General features: G+C 49.1%; 1 protein-coding gene across 1 annotated transcript in view; it reads right to left on the bottom strand.

Moving 5' to 3' along the window:
* LOC118022107 (dihydropyrimidinase-related protein 2) overlaps nucleotides 1-16,364 on the bottom strand; it is a 69,511-nt gene extending 53,147 nt beyond the window's left edge. The window contains exons 1-3 of the mRNA XM_035022598.1: nucleotides 16,045-16,364; nucleotides 12,557-12,645; nucleotides 10,325-10,509 (exon numbers count right to left, since the gene is read on the bottom strand). Of these exons, the coding sequence (XP_034878489.1) occupies nucleotides 10,325-10,509; nucleotides 12,557-12,645; nucleotides 16,045-16,083 (313 nt within the window). The 5' untranslated portion in view covers nucleotides 16,084-16,364. The remainder of the gene's footprint in view (nucleotides 1-10,324; nucleotides 10,510-12,556; nucleotides 12,646-16,044) is intronic.
* Between the last annotated feature and the right edge of the window lie 545 nt (nucleotides 16,365-16,909).

The raw sequence follows: 16,909 nt of genomic DNA, 5'->3' as shown, positions 1-16,909 counted from the left end.
ATGCAAGCCCTCTGCAAGCCTCTCAGAGGAGGAGTGATGTTCATTCGGGTTTACCTGAGACCACCCTGATTGACCATGTTGTCCTGGGGTGATAATCAGGAGCACCACCCCCCCGGCTCCCAGAACTGTAATGCCCATCCTACTTATAGGGCTGAAGCCCCCCATCTAATGGTGTAAAATGACACTTAAAACACACCACCAATCCTGGGCTTGAGCTGCAACACTCTGTCGGGTTTGCATATGAAATTCTAAAGCAAAAACTACATTTCCTCCCAAATACCAATGCCATCCCCCCTCCCTTGGGCTCAGTGTATCCCCAAAATATCTGTCAACTCCTCAGGGCACAATTTTCTAACTAAACTCTCTTCTTGCCTTCACGATGGATTTGTTCCATCTGCTTTTTGTCCCTGGTGATTTTGTTGCTGGTGAATCCAGGCAAGAAATAAATAAATAATAAATAATAAAGACTCCCTGCTGGATGAAAGCAGCAGGAGATGTGCATGTCGAAGAGAAAGCAACTATTTGTCTCTGCCAGAACTGGCCAATAATGGATCAGGGACGGGCGCTTTCAATTCTAAGGGGGTCTGACACGGTCCCTTCATTCGAAGTCAAAAACAGGTCACTCACCATGCCTGCCCAGAGAGGAGAGAGCTCAGCATCCTGCCTGGACTCTCTCACCACGCTCTCTGAGTGCTGGGCCCCATAAGACTAAAGCCCTCCTTTGGTGGGACACCCACTGGGGGAGAATTTGTCGCCGATGCCACCAGAGGAATGACTCCGGGCTGTGCTCGGTGAGCTCCGCGAGCAGAGGGAAAGGAGGTATTTGCGCAGGTTCAGCAAGGAATGCAAACATCCTTGCTGAGACTGCAACGAGTCCACCACGGGAAAGAGAGGGGCCCGGGTGTCCAACCAGCTCAGTCACAGCCAAGTATCAAGTCGGCCTCGTCTGAATTCCTGTTTGGCTGAAAATTCAAATCTAGCAAGAGTTACTGACTTGATGAGCTGTTTCCAGGTGACATCGCTTTGCATCTATGGGGCGGAGTGTGTTGTCAAGAAATTTGAGCCCCAAATTTTCCAGCGATTATTTGGGGAGGGGCGGGACTTGAAAAGTAAAATTTTCAATTTCTGTATAAGAAGCCGTTTTAGAGGGCTTCACAGATAGACAGATGGATGGATAGATAGATAGTGGTTTCTCCTGCTATGTTCAGAACGCAATGTCCATTACAAGGGCTTGAAGACAAAACAAGCCTTGAACTCACCAGGTGGCAGCAAAGGGAGATAAGCCATCAGGAATCAGCTGGCACGTGACTGCACGCTTGGAGCAGGAGAGATGAACAGCTCATCAATAGACACGCTGACCCATCGATAGGCAGGTAGACATTAGATGACGCGGATGGATTAGAGAGATAATATAGATTTATCTAGATGCATAGACTAGATGGATAGAAAAGATGATGATAAATCACATACAGGGATGAGAGAGGAGATAAATGAGAGACAGAAAGACAGATACAGAGATCAGACAGACAGACACATAATAGGTAGATGGATAGATCAGTCGAGTCACACGTGCCAAAAGTGTCACAGTAATCATTTCCAAATAGTGGTACAAACAACCTCACTTACTTCGCATATAACTCCAACAAATCGACTGCATTGTTCTCATGTTATAGACATGGAAACGGCCATCTAGAACTAAGGTATCACATGATCACACTCAAGCAGCGAGTCCTAGAAAGGGAAACTAAACCAAAGTCTTCGGCCCCTTGGAGCTCTCCCACCCCTGTCCTGTTGTGTCGCCCTCTGAAGCATGGTCCAGTAAATTTCACCCAGCTGGGAGACAGAGACAGGGACAGAAAATCTGAATGGTTGCCTTAAGAGTCTATGATTCTATGTTATTTCCAGGCTCTTTTGATTTTTTTCCCTCACAGGCTCCCGACAAGGGAGGATTCCAGTTCTCACCCTATCATTAGAGGGAGATTAGGTCATAAACACTATTGATTCAAGCTAAAGACAGTAGGGTTTTCTCAGGGAAACCAGCACAGCAGGTGGCCCACAGGGCTGGGGACATCAGTCCACATCCCAGCTCTAGCACTCAGCACTCCCCTGCCTTCAGCACTCCCCCCCATCCAACCTCCCACCCCACTTCCTCCAAGTCCTAACCAGTGCCCTATTAGGGCGTTAGCCAAGTACAACTTTCCAGGACACCAAGGACAGCAACTGAAGGAGGATGGCCTTTTCGGTAACATTAGCTCAGCTCCATCCTGTTTCTTTAAGATTTTATTTTTTTTATTTATCAGTCAGAGAGAGAGAGAGAGAGAGAGCGCAAGAGAGTGGCAGGCAGAGGGAGAAGCAAGCTCCCCGCTGAGCAAGGAGCCCAATGTGGGGTTCCACCCCAGGACCCTGGGCTCATGACCTGAGCTGAAGGCAGACGCTTAACGGGCTGAGCCACCCAAGAGCCTGATGGTTCTAGAGGGGAGGAGGGTGGGAGGATGGGTTAGCCTGGTGATGGGTCTTAAAGAGGGCACGTTCTGCATGGAGCACTGGGTGTTATGCACAAACAATGAATCATGGAACACTACATGAAAAACTAATGATGGAATGTATAGTGATTAACATAATAATAATAATAATAATAATAAAAAACTAATGCCCAGGCCACCTAGAACAATTAGGTCAGAAGTTCTGGTCTCTGCAGTTTGTGAAAACTCCCCAGGGGATCCCAGTGTGCAATTAAGGTTTGTAACTACTGCCCTGACTCCCTGCAAAATTCCCTTCCCTGGACAGGCAGCCTCGGCCACAGCCCCAGCCCCCCCACCACATCCTCTCTATCATTAGGGGAACATTTAGTCACATTCGAAGAAAGCTGCCTCCCAAATGGGTTAACCAGAAAGAACTCTAATTTCTACTCACTGTAATTACCCTTTATCATTACCATGGCAGTTAGGATGGCCTAAAAGCAAGAAATTTGGGTAAATGGCTTCACCCAACAAGAGCAGAAACTCAGAGGCAGAGCCCTCAAAACCCAAAGACACAAATAATCATTTTCCAAGAAAAAATACGGAGGTCTCCAAGAGGAAAAAGGGGCAAGGAGCCCAAATGGAGTGACCTGGGGCCAGAACTATGAATGGTAGGTAGGAAAACGCAAACACCTAGGCCAGCCACTCCCTAAGACAGGCATTGGTCCCTTTAAAACACTGTGTATCATTAATTTTGCAAATGAGGACATAGTGTTTACCTATTATGGGCTTTCATGAAAAGCCCAGCAAAGCAGTGCAAACCCAGGCAGGGAAAATGACATGGGTGCTCTGTCCCAGTTCCTGTCTTGAACAGAAGGAGGTATGTTACAAAAACCACCCCAAACTTCCACTGTGGTTAGGAGTTTTCTTCAATGACCAGTGGGTATGTCCCTTCCTACCAAACCCCCTCCTCCCCTACAACTCGATGTGGGAGCTGTGCAGGGAGCCGTCACGTGGCTGGGTAGGGAAGGGAAGCAATGGGGAAGGCAGTAATGGAATGGGGTGGTTTCCGAACTGTGCTTCCCCAAGCCCTAGGATTCCCCAAAGACAGAGGAGCTGCCAAGACGGGGAGCACAGCGAGGACCTGGGCTCTCCCACAGCCCACTGTTCAGCCAGAGCAGCTCTGCCTTCATCAGCCTTATCTGCCAGGTGGTGAGGGGCGGGAGGGGAGAGGGCTGCCCATGTAGGATTTCACATGAGAAGAGGGGTCCCAGGACAACGACGTTAAGCTACCAAGTTCTTTGCAGAAGGAGCTATGGGGTCCGGATTTTGGTCCAGGCTCATCAGCTCTTGATCAGGCAGACAGGAGAGGCAGCGTCCACGTTATGCTAGGTGCCATATATGAATGGATAGGGCATGATGTGTGCCCTCTGGAAGTCTTTGCCCAGCTTACTGAGCCAGGACACAGAACGAGGGTGTCCTCGGACATGTATGTGTCATGCAGGCTCTAACTTAACCACATAGAACCCCGATCCTGCAGGATGCTGACCATGGAAGCCCATCCCCCACATCCGGAGACTGGGAAGACTTTGCTGGAACTCAACATTTCCACTTCCCCCGCTACCATTCCTGGCTCTAGCTGCCATTGTGGGCAACAGGGTCGATAGGAAGCTCCCAAAAGTCTAAACATCCCGCTGTATGGGAAGTCTGGGAGCATCCGAGTACTGAGACTCCCCAAACTCCGAGGAGATTAGGATAACTGACACAGTGTCCATGACATAGGGCCTAGGGACCCAAAGAGGAACAGCCCTGCTTCTGGAGGGGCCTTACCCTAAACCCACAGGGCTGTGAGGCTGGCTGGTCAAGCCCAACCCAACGGCCTCCTTCAATGAAAACAGCATTTAATAAAGTGTATATGCGGACCTTCAGGAAGAGCTGAGCCATCTCTCAGGATGCTTCACCTTTCCCCTCCCTTCCTCCATTCTGCTCAGCAGCAGGTAGTAGGTGATCAGCCCAAAACACTGCGGGAAGTAGACGGATTCTTCCAATCCCGCCTTTCCTGCCTGAGACTTGCATGGCGCCACCTGGTCAGGCCCTTTCCAATGGTGTCTGCTCACAGAGTGACCTCACCAACGTGGGCCTGGGGAGACGTGAGCAGCGGACAGGAAGAGCCTACACCGACAGCCCATCGGCTAACGTGGCTTTCTAATCACCAGGCCACGGGCAGATTCTGTGGCCGTGACTTTGGTCCTGGACTTTGAAACTTTAGTCTGATGTGGTTGGCCTTTTTTGTAAACACTTTCTAACCCAAGTCAAATGAATGGTGCAAAGGGAATAATCAAAGTATCAGTTACAGACAATTCATATTATAGAGTGTGTGTGTTCACACATGTGTCCTCATCAGAAGCAGGGAGTGAACCCAAATGCCACATGGATGAAAAAATGACAAGCAGTGGATGTACCACAGTGACACCCTGAGCCACGTCTCCTGAGGAAAGCCCGGCCAGCAGGGCCGTGGGAAGCCACCTCGCCTTTCTGTCAGGCCTCCCGCCTCCACAGCCAAGGCTGGCCAGAAAGGACTGGGACGGACCTGCCCAAGGGGTGTCGGGCAAGGACCGCTGCGTCTCCCACAGTGCTCAGGACTCCTCCTCAAACAGATCAGACCCTGTGCGCTAAGAGCAAGCTCTCTCACAGGACGACTGTGTGAGACTGCAACCCCACCTCCTCCTGAAAGAATGATCCAGATGAAGGGGGAGGAGGGAGCTGTCCCTGATCATGACCTTAGGCCAGGCGTGGGCCCCGGGCTCTCCTCTCCTGCCTCCCTCCCCCAACTGATCAACAGGATGACCATGACAGACATCAGACACGCTAACCCTACCCTGGGATTCTCAGGACTCTGGCATTGCACTCAGATGAAGCGTGAAACCAAGTCCCCTTAGAGTCTCCATTCACTCATTCACTCATTCATTCATTCACTCAACTGGAAGCGTCAGTGGAGTGCCTGAAGGGTGAGACACAGCTGGGTGCGTGGGGAGGATGGTAATGAAAGGGGCAGGAGGCTTGATCAAACGGTAACACAGGATGCATGCCATAAGGGCCATGGGATAAAGACCCAACGTCTGCTGAGGCACAGAGAAGCCGCAGTGCATTACAGTGAAGGGGGCTGAGCAGGGGCTCTGGGACAGAGGTAACACCTAGCAGGGCCTCCAAGGGTCACAAAAAAAAGAAGGTAAGGGCATCCCTGGCCGAGGTGACAACGTGAGTCCAGACTGGGGCAGCGGGGCTGCGTCACGTCGTGGAGGGCTCTGCTGCTAGAGCTGCGTTCTCTGGGCAAGAGGGAGCCCGCTGAGGGCTTCACGGGAGGGAGATGGCACGATCCCCGCTGGGCCAGACAAAGAGCCCAGGGTGCAAGGAGATGTGCAGGCTGCAGAGACAGGCTCCTGGAGGCAGTGAGCCTCCTCAGGAGGCTGGGGCAAAAGTCCAGTACAGGCAACAAAGGCATGAATCAGTGGCAGTAATGGGATGGGTGCCAGAGATAATACAGAGACAACATTCTCACCTCAGCACACGGTGAGTTTATGGGTTCAAGCCAGCATGACCGTGACGGAGGCCCTCTCTGGGGTTGGGCACCAGGAGAGGCTGCCTGGGGATAGGTGGATGGAGGTGCCTGAGGCACATCCAGACGGCCCCATCTTCAAGGTGACAAGTCCAGAGCTCAGAGAGAGAGAGAGGCCCCTTCCAGGCCTGCAGCAGCAGTCTGTCCTCACCTTCTCCGTGCTCAAGTCCTATCCGGATCTCTGCTGTATGGTGTGTTGTGTTGGGGCTCCGCCCCTCCACGGAAAGCCTGGAGTTCAGGTTAGCAGAAATGACAGTCGGGCTCTCTTCTCTGAGCTGTGGCTCCTGGTCTTGGACATCTAGAGTCCGGAGAGCTGGCTTGGACCCGAGACCCATATTTGCAAACAGCTCAAGTGCATGTGACAATCACCATACAAGTTCATGGGTCCCACCAGCACACTCTCTACTTCAATAGGCTGGGTGGGGCCCAAGAAACTGCATGTTTTAGGATGCATGCAGGTGACATAGGGGTTCACAGCCTGCTGGCCACGCTTGGAGAAGCCCTGCTTCCTCCTGCAACTGGAGCCTCTTCTCTGGCTCCGTTAAGAAAGTAGAGATCCTGGGGCGCCTGGGTGGCTCAGTTCGTTAAGCGTCTGCCTTCGGCTCAGGTCATGATCCCAGGGTCCTGGGATCGAGCCATGCGTCGGGATCCCTGCTCGGCGGGAAGCCTGCTTCTCCCTCTCCCACTCCCCCTGCTTGTGTTCCCTCTCTCACTGTCTCTCTCTCTGTCAAATAAATAAGTAAAATCTTAAAAAAAAAAAAAAAAGAAAGAAAGTAGAGATCCAGAGGGGGTCTCTACGGAGATGGGAGGTTGCTGGCACCTAATGCAGATGGAATAACAGTAACTTACCACATCTGAGTGCTCACTACGGGCCAAGTACTGTTCCGATGTCTCCAAGTCAATCTTTGTAACTTTCCCCATTTTGCAGATGAAGCCACTGAGGCTTAAGGTCACACAGCTGGCAGGGTGAAGCCAGAGCTGCAGGTGTGTTTTCCACACCTACCACCTACACTAACCGCACATGGTAAAGTGTCAGCAAATAATGCGCTTCCCTCTGGCCTCAGATTTCCCCTCTATAAAATGGAGGTAACCATTCCCATCTGCTTCCCAGAGATGCTGGGGTCTTAACTCGGATGATCATAAAGCTCCCGGGGAGGCCAGCAGCATTTTCCCCAAGACGCAACTCCGTCACCTCCGCGACCCCGCAGCCGGTCTAGAAGCCGCCTGCAGAGCACGTCTGGAGGCTCCGCCCACCCATCACTGGATGGGAAGGGCAAAGTTGCCCGGCACTAAGCACGCCTTACAAAGATCTCCTTGTGCCATTCTCAATGGGAGGCTCTGTTTGATGGCAATAATATTATTTTCTGCTGCTGACGTGTCACCTCCATTTTTAAACTTGGACCGCTCAGCTACATTTTCCACCTTGGGCAGTGCCGATGCAGACGGACCTGAGAAGCACACAGCAAAGGGCACAGGCTTGTAGCAACACGGAGAGATGGAAGCACAGGGGTGTGGGCCGTGGGGCACCAATTTACTTCGATGGCTTCTTTGTGCAAGTTTTCACTTGAATCTTTTCAAGTGCCCTAAGCATTTCCGTTTGGCCTCCATACTCACTGAAGAAGCTACGATCTCATTGAAGGAGGAGGTCGAAGGTACCAACAAAGTCACGTAAAGATAGCTCTCCCTCTTTGCAAAACTGTCTCCGTAAAGCGTGCCCACGCCGGGGACTCACTGGAAGCCAGTGCAGAACATATGACCAGCAAGCAGAAAAAATCCTGACTTCCTCACCTGTATTATTCCCACTTACATCCTCAGGGAAGGGCAGGCCAGTGGGCATTCTGTAGAGGTCAGTAACCACGGGTGGTTATTTGCGAGGGTAGTTAGTATTTTTCTCAGGCTATAAAAGCAGTGGAGTTTGGGGTATGACAACTCTGACCACATCCCCACCACCGCTGAGGACGTTCACTCTTTGGGGTGTGCTCATTAAACTCCCCTACTCTTTGGCCTAACTGACTGTATCACAAACCCTACAATAAAACACGATCACGTTCTGCCCAACTGAGTAAGGCAGGCGGTCCGACTTCTCACTTCCCCTTCATTCTGACCTGCCGTAAGGCCTTCCGCTGACTGTTCTCAGCCCCCAGGCCAGAGGCAGGACTGGTGGAGCTGTCCTTTGTCCCTGCTCAGAAGGAGCCCACCCTGAATGAAGGGAAAGAACCCCAGAGCTGCTGAGGAGGAAGGTCAAAGAGAAAGTCAAGGCATCAGCAAGAAGGGATATGCCCTGACTCGTGGTGAAGGTGGTGGGGGATGGGAACGCAGAGAAGAGACAAGAAGCGGGAAGGGGGGGCCAAAGAATGGGTCAAGTGTGAGGAGTGAAAGGCACATTCAGGGATGCAGGAGAGGAGAAAACAGAATGATGGGGTCTTTCAAATAAGTCTGAAAAGAAACAGGGTTTTTATGCATCTGCTGAGCGAAGTGCATTGGATCACAGACAAACTGTGTCTGAGCTCAGCAAATCACCAAATGTGGGAGCTGAAAGGGACATCCAAGGTCATCTTGAGCAAATCTTTCATTGTGCAGATGAGCAGCCCCACCAAGGGAGGTGACTTGCTCACGGTCACACAGCAACTTAATGCTGGATGGAGACCAGAACGTCAGACTCCGGGTTAGCGGCATTTCTACCATGGAGCGCTCTGGCCCAGCAATCCCTCTAGTGAGAGACACCACTGACCACTCACTCAGGAAATGTTATTTATGGTTTCTTAATACTCTGTGACCAAAGTGGGGGCCTACAGGGCCCTCATATGAACTCCAAACGGAGGCAGATTATAGCCTTGATTTGGCCCTGGAGGCTCTGCAGCCGGCGCTGAAGGACAGGCAGCCATGCCCACTGGTACCAAGTAAGTGTGAACAGACGTCACTGACAAAATGGCAGCCTTCTCCAGGAGGTCAGGGTCCTGAGGTGTGTGTGTGGGGGGGGGTCCCCTCACCCCTTGAGAATGTCCCCCACTAGGTTAGAAGGTGATGTGTGCAGCAAAAACAAAGAAGTAATAAGGCTTAAACCTGCAGGCTGTATCATTAGAGAGCTGAACCAGGAGAGAACGGTCCCTGATCCTTCAGACACTCTGAAGACGGGGACTGAGAGAAGACCAGGAATGCGCAATTTAAAATGTAGAGGAACTCCGAACTAGGAGGGGATGGCAGGGTAACGTTCACCTAGGTGGTAGGATAGAAAAGAGGAAGTGAGAGACTGGACCATAAAGTCATAGGGGAAAAGACCATCATTCTGAAAAATAAGCAGTAAAAGGGGTTTCTCTAAGGAATAAAATAGCGAAGTTCTTTCTACTTTGATCCTCTTCTGAACTGAACTACAAGTTTTGAAAATAGGCTGTATTACTTTCACTCTCAGATAAACTTGTTTTTTTTTTTTTAACCTATGTGTCTGACAGGTCACTGTGTAGCTTGCTCACCTCCTCAAAAACAAGATCTGTTACAGAGACATCAAGAGACACATTGGAAATTGCCATTCTACAAGCAAACTCTTAACACGTGTGCTAGGACTCCAGGAAATACAGTTTAGATTTAGCTGAAAGAAAAGCATAAATTCTTCGCAGCAATGCACGATGGACACTCAGCTGTTGGTGCCAGCAATTTTCATATCTAAATGACAATTAATAATATCTGTGGCTCCCTCTCCAAGCAGGACTGCCCAAATCCATTTATGTCAAAGCCAGGCCAGGAAATATTCCCCCCATTTGATTTTCTCAGCAGTAGAAGAGAAGTTCCCGCTTCAACATTTCATTTACTGCACCCCATCTTCATTCCAGTAAGATGCACCCTCAGGAATTCTTTAAAAACCCAAATCAAATACTTTGGAGCAAAGGCTCAAAACGGGTAGTTTTGACACCTACTCCAAACGCTGTGTCTTTAAAGTGACCACAAACAAATCACATTTTCAGGTTAAGGAAGACAAAAGTTCAAGCAGAGAAAGCAAGAAGCCATTCCTTCTATCCTACCAAATTCTCTAGAACCGTATTCTCCAGTTCAACTGGACAACTCCGAGTTGGACATGAAAATGAGGACAAGGACACCCAGACAAACAGCTGGCCCACCCCCACCCCCTTCTGCAGTCTATCAATCCACTGTTCAGTTCAGCAACTTTCAGAAGGAAAGAATCAAACAACAAAGACTCATTTTCAAACAATAATGGCTACCAAGCTCTAAGATGATTATTTTTAAGCTCTCTTACTGATCATGGTGGTTCCCCCAGCCAGGGCTGCCTTCGTGCCTTGAAAGAAGTCATCGGCGGAGGTCATTCCTTGGTCAGGCATCTGGAAGCGGGTATGGACATCAATCCCTCCAGGGATCACCATCCTAGAATGGGCTTCGATGGTCTTCACCCCTCCTGGCACAATCAGGTTTTCCCCTATTTGCCTAAATAAACAGGATGGATGATAACGGCTATAAATGAACCATCCCTGAATCAAATGGCATCTGAAAGACATTTCACGCAGTCAGAAACCATCCTTCCCTAGGTTCTGTAGACTTTTTGCATTATTGTTCGTTTTCATAATATGTGCGGTCCCCAGTCCCTATGCCCAACCAAGGGGCAAAGCAGAGCATACTAGAAAACAAAATTTAAATAAGACACCAGAAGCCCTGATCAAAGAGGTTTAGTTGCCAGAAAACCCCTAAGATCAAATGATAACAAAGCCCAAGATATTTACATAAAAGGTCACAACACTTTCGCTGTAACACACATAGTTGAACTAATTATCGTAGAGCAATTCTCTCCAGGTCTGGCTGCACTTTACATTTATTTTCAACCCTGAAAAAACAGGGGTGGAAAGGTAGTAGTAGGACAAAGCAAAAGAAAAAACAAAATGAAACATTAAAAGTGAACAGGATGATTACAACTATTTAAAAATCTGGAAGCATGTGCTCAGCAACTCAGATACTAAGGACAGAAAAGCTGATATTATGGGGCGCCTGGGTGGCTCAGTCGTTAAGCATCTGCCTTCGGCTCAGGTCATGATCCCAGGGTCCTGAGATCGAGCCCCACATCGGGCTCCCTGCTCAGCGGGAAGCCTGCTTCTCCCTCTCCCACTCCCCCTGCTTGTGTTCCCTCTCTCGCTGTGTCTCTGTCAAATAAATAAATAAAATCTTAAAAAAAAAAAAAAAGAAAAACTGATACTATGTTGGGGGACATGGATTCATTTCCAATTTTTAAAAAACATCTGGGCTACATCTTGCTACCAGTTTTTGTTTTTTTTTTTTTCCAGAAGGAAAAAGTAATCAAGGAGGAGTTGATAAAGTTCTAAAACAATTAGTGTTGACTAAAAATAGCACGCAGGCTTGCTCACTTCTAGGCCAGTATCATGCTGCCTTCTAATTGGGGGAAAATGGAACATGAAAGTCATGGTATTTGAGAGCCTGGAGCGGAGAATGTCACAAGCAAACACACATGGAGAAAACATTAAATGCGGAAATGTTAAAACCTATTTTAGGTTCATAAATCAGGGTGTGAGTTTCCAAGCAACAGACACATCCACTCCAGTTTTCCACTCCTCTGGACTGGTTTGCTGCTAGCACTTGATGAATGCTGCTTATTTAAAAGATGTCATTTGCTACAGTGTTTGTCTTTAAACAGATGTGCTCCTTCTCCAGGGCCCTGTGAGCTGTCCCAGTCTGAAGGGCAGGAGGATACTGGTATATACTCAGCTCACTTAACCCTCTGTTGGTTCTCCTCTGCAACACAATACACAATAAACACAAGGGCAGTCTTATTTGTGTTACAGAATGAAACCTACAATTCCCTCAGGATGAGGCAGTACTTTGTTACTTGGTTGTTAATTTGCTGTCCATTGGCCCCAGCAACTTGGATTCTTTTTTTAAAGATTTTATTTATTTATTTGAGAGAGAGAGAATGAGAGACACAGAGCAGGAGAGGGAAGAGGACAGAGGGGGAAGCAGACCCCCTGCTGAGCAGGGAGCCCGATGTGGGACTCGATCCCAGGACTCCAGGATCATGACCTGAGCCGAAGGCAGTCGCTTAACCAACTGAGCCACCCAGGCACCCGCAACTTGGATTCTTAATTAAGAAAGCAGATGTGTTATCTTGGTAGAAGAGGCTGGAACACCGCTTGTGTCTTAGATTGGGCAATCTACCGAAACAACTACATTCCAGGAAAAACCTTTAATATATTCAATAGATCATAAACCAAGTATTTGAACTGGCAACAAGAAGATATTGTGTCACCTCAGTTAAAACAGTGAATTGCACAACACAAAGAAATGGGTGCGCATTTAATTGTGGCTTTGAATTCCCTAAATCTGAGTTTTCAAATTCACTGATTACCACCAATCAAAATGAGCTTAAACAGACCCTAAGGTAGTCGGGTCTTTGAAGTCACCAAAGTTTGATGCTATGTACGTGAGCTGTACAGGAAGGTACACGAATTCGTCTCTGAGTTACACTTACTTGATCAACCCATCTTCCATGTATATGTCCGCATAGAATGACTGGTCATCATTAACGATTTTACCTCCTTTGATCAGAAGACGATCGCTCTGAAACAAAGAAAGTAATAAGGTCACAATTCATACCTGACCGATGAGAAACACTGGTACTAAGACAATGAGCTAAGGACATATTTTTCACTATTCCAAAGAGATGCTCAAAATAAGTCAATTTTGGAAAGGTTCAGTGACAAAGGTGAACCTGAAATGACAACTTATTCATCACTTGATGAATCAGAACATACTGGCAAAAGCTCAAAGCTCATCCTGGTTTAAAAACAAAACAAAACAAAAAAAGATCCCTTTCCACGGAAAGAAAATGAAAGAATACCTAACAATCTCCCTTTAAAGAGCAGTGAAAACATTTCAGATAAAGAAGACAATATTTTTTAAATGGCTTTAGGCTAAACGTCATTCTAAAAAAAAAAATACACCCACATGTAGGGAAGTCAATTCTTGGCAAGGTTGGTGTCGGGGAAAAATTAACCAAGTTTGTTGTCATGGGATACTCTATACAAACACACTTGGTTCAACCATTGCAAAGTTTCATTTCAGTATGTTCTTTATATTTGCTTTTTACCTTTGAGGTAAATCAGAGATTGTAACAAGGGGGGGATATACTTCAAATATACACCACTTTAAATACCAAGCTGTTAAGAAAAAGCTAAGAGTTTTGTGATCAAGTAGATGAAAAGGCAAGTTCCAAAATCTACATTATTGATGCACTTGTATTTTAATTGGCAAAAAACACAGATCTATGACAAGCAGCACATGAGGGCCAGAAATGCAATAGAAATGTTACATGATGACTCATCTCTATCCCAACTGCTGTTGATGGAATGTGATATTAACAGCCTGGGTTCAGTGGATGCACCTGTATTCTTCCAGACTGGGTTACAAGTTGAACCACAGACTGCTCTTTTAATATACAAAACACTTCAGAGGATGACATTCACTTTGACAATGGTGAACTTAATTCAGTTACAAACCAGTATTCTTACTAAGTGCTCTTTTATAGTTAGTACCCACCAAAAGAAAAGAAAATTATAGAGATCTTTAAAAAATATAGGGGGTGGGAGGTATAAATAAATAAATAAGCTGCTAGACACCTAGGGGAAAAAAAGATACTTTTACACATAAATGCACACACAGCCGGGTACAGAAAGTATTTATTGTTTCTCTAACATTATGAAAAACAGTAAGATCATTTTAATTTTGTACACCGTAGGGTCCTTCATTCTGCTACAGACTTTGGAAAGTCAAATGAGAATAAAGAGCCAACAGTAATTCCTGGACTTGTATAAGGTAAATGTAAAGACCTTTACAAAATCCTGTCATGTACCCTAAGTCACCAAAGCCTCGAAAACACATCTGTGAGGTGGGTGGGGCCAGATTCTTATTCCTATGACACATAAACAAACAGAGGCTGAGGGGCTCAAGGTCACCTGCTCCAGTGTCCTTTTCTCCGTCTATAATGATCTTTCCCCCTTTCCCCAAGTCTCCAGCTCTAACAGGATAAATCTCACCTAGAAGGGAAGGAGAAGCCCTGCCCTTCATTACCAGCTCCCTTAGTCACTGCGGTACCTGTCCCAGCCATCACTGCGAATCCCCGAGCCAACATCATGCTAAGAAAAAAAGAGACATCACAGCCCCGTCCACTCTAGTGCCTTCCAGAAGGCTTCTTACATAAGATGCTGGCCATGATGATGGAAGGAGGGAAACCACGCTATATAGGTCCTAAAATAATGCAATCAGATTTTTAAGCGTAGAGGGGGCGCTCTTTAAAGGAAAAAAAAAGTCTTGATTGTTTGCTTTTTAAATTTTTTTCTCCCCACACTGTCAAAATGAAACTGCCTTTTCCATTCACGAAGACAACAAATTATTTGAGGTTGCAGCACATCTGCTCCCCACCCCTACTCCCCAGACTCCCTCCTCCGGAGCCGGGAACACGTAACGTAGGGTCGGTGCCCCTCAGCCCGGCCCTTTCGGATCTTGGGTCTTCGGCCTTCAAGAAAAAGCTAGTACCCACCGTCGCCGTAGCACAGCCTGGCTCATCCCATAAAGTCCTCCCGAGCACACGCCCCCTCCCCTCTGCATTTGTTTCCACGTCTCTCTCCTGCGGATGGGTGTGCCCTTGTGCATCCAGAGAAAGCCGGGGTGTCCGTGGCTAAGGAGGAAACCAGAGCGAAAGCGCGCCCTCAAATCCAGCCCTAAACACATCTTGAGTTTACCAGGATTCTTTCGGTCTCTGCCTCAGCCCTGGGTTCTACCCAGCAATCAACTGGCCAATTCCAATTGCACATCATTATATAACAATGAATTTCCCTCGCGTTCCTCCCTCCCCGGGATTTTATTCGGGGATGTAGAGAACTAGGGCTGGTGCGATTTTTTTCCAGGAAAAGATGGGGAGAGGGTGGGGGCAGGAGAGCGGTGAAGGCAAGAACCTGTGGTTCAGCGCTAAAGCAGCGCAAATCCATCGCTTGGATGTTTTTTTCTCGTGATTTACAAACCAACAACCCCAGGCCCCAGAACTGCGCCGACACCTCCCGCCGCTGCGATCATTGTCTGGCCGAGGCCGGGCCGGGCCATCTGCTCCGCGCCTCGCGCAGCGCCATTACCTCCGCGAGCCCGGTTCGGCGCTGTCCCCAACGCCCACCCTCCCAGCCCGCTTTGTATGCGCCAACACAGGCTCCTCCTTGGCTGCAGAAGGGGCAGAAAGACACAGGAAAGCGAGCTCAGAGCCCTGCCAGGGTTCCGGCCCCAAACCGAGGGCGAGGAAGCCGAGAGGGCCACCGAAAACCAGCCCCTGATCAACAAAAAGCCCACGCCTGGCCCCCCACCCTCCTCTGCTCATCACCGCGTCCCTGTTTTCCCTTCCCGTTTCCACATCATCCCGGTACTCCCTGCCCTTTCCAGCATCCCTCTGCTGTCATTACGCCTCCGGGCTGAAACCCGCTCCTTTTTCTAAGAAGCCAGAGGAAGGCTCCAGAAAGCCTTTATGGTGGGGGCGGGAGGCACAGGGAGAATCCATTTCTCCATCTCCCCCATCCAGCTCCTGGAGTCCAGCCTCACAGCACGCAGCCCGGAGAACAATATCCGAGCTTCAACCATGCATATTCAATCTGGCATCCATTTGCTTACACCCCGCAGGCCAGCACTGCAGCATCTCGCACTGACAATAAAAGGATACAGCGGATCTGGCGCGCTATCTAAGACGTCCTTTAATGCACTTACGCTCCTATTTTAATGCCTCACAAATTATGTAGCTTACAATTCTATATGATTGCGTCTCCCACCACCCCGATCGCCTTCTTTAGCAACATGAAAAAGATTAAAGAAAAAAGAAAAGTTGTGCTCCTCTTCCTCCCCCTCCTTTTAAAAAATTCCTTAGATGTTCTTTGCCACAAAAGGTTGCTGGCCGACCGCAGATTTCCCAAGTACCAAACTCACCGTGATGCGTGGAATATTTTTCTTCCCCTGATAAGACATCTCTCTCCTGGGGAAAAAAAATAATTTCAAGAGGACAGCTTTAAAGCAAAAATTGCCAGGAAAGAGATGGTATTTTTTGCAGGATTGAAAAAACTGCAACCGCTTAGCTGGTCTTGCTGATAGCAGATTTCAGGAACGTAAGGGATAAATGCAATTCTCTATCTTTCTTTCTTCCTCTGCTCCAACACAGCCCTAGCTAGGGCGGAAAAAAAAGAAAGAGAGAGAGAGAGAGAACAGGAGGGAAGGGGTGGAAATAAACTACAGCAATAAAAGCCTCGGTTCAAGTCGGCCACCGCGGCGCATGCGCCGCCAGCCACTCCCTTTCCTCTCAGGCAAAAGCCATCCGCTTCGAGAGAGACGAGCCCTGATTGGCCATAATCGTGGGATATGCAAACGAGTGCAGGCGGGGAGGGGAGCGGCGCGAGAGCGCGAAATGCTGCAGTGTGCCGCCGAGGGCGGCGGTCGGTGCGTGCGCCCGAGCGGGGAGCGCGCCTTTCGCGCCCTTTCTTTAGGCCGGAGCCTTAGGGACTGTGGCTGGCAGCCGCCCCAAAACCAGCATCAGCAACTCAAGGACAATGGAAGGGTGGTCATTACGGGCCGGGGGAACCCAGCCCGGCGACGGCGGGCTTCGCTGCAGCCCGTGCGGCACGCACCCGCTCGCGCGCGCCCCGCTGGATGCCCGCCCGCGCGCCAATCCGCGGAGGCCGCCGCTGCAGCCCCGCGTGGGGTGACTGCGCCGAGCCAATGGCTTTGCTGGCGGCGAGCGCGCGACTGCGCCGCCGGCCGGCGCCGCGCCGCCCGGGAGGGGCGCCCGGGCCCTCCTCCC

Source organism: Mirounga leonina, unplaced genomic scaffold, assembly GCF_011800145.1.
Source record: "Mirounga leonina isolate KUSES-001 unplaced genomic scaffold, KU_Mleo_1.0 Mir_176, whole genome shotgun sequence".
In the NCBI taxonomy this organism is placed as follows: domain Eukaryota; kingdom Metazoa; phylum Chordata; class Mammalia; order Carnivora; family Phocidae; genus Mirounga; species Mirounga leonina.
This window is presented reverse-complemented; position numbering and strand designations above follow the sequence as displayed.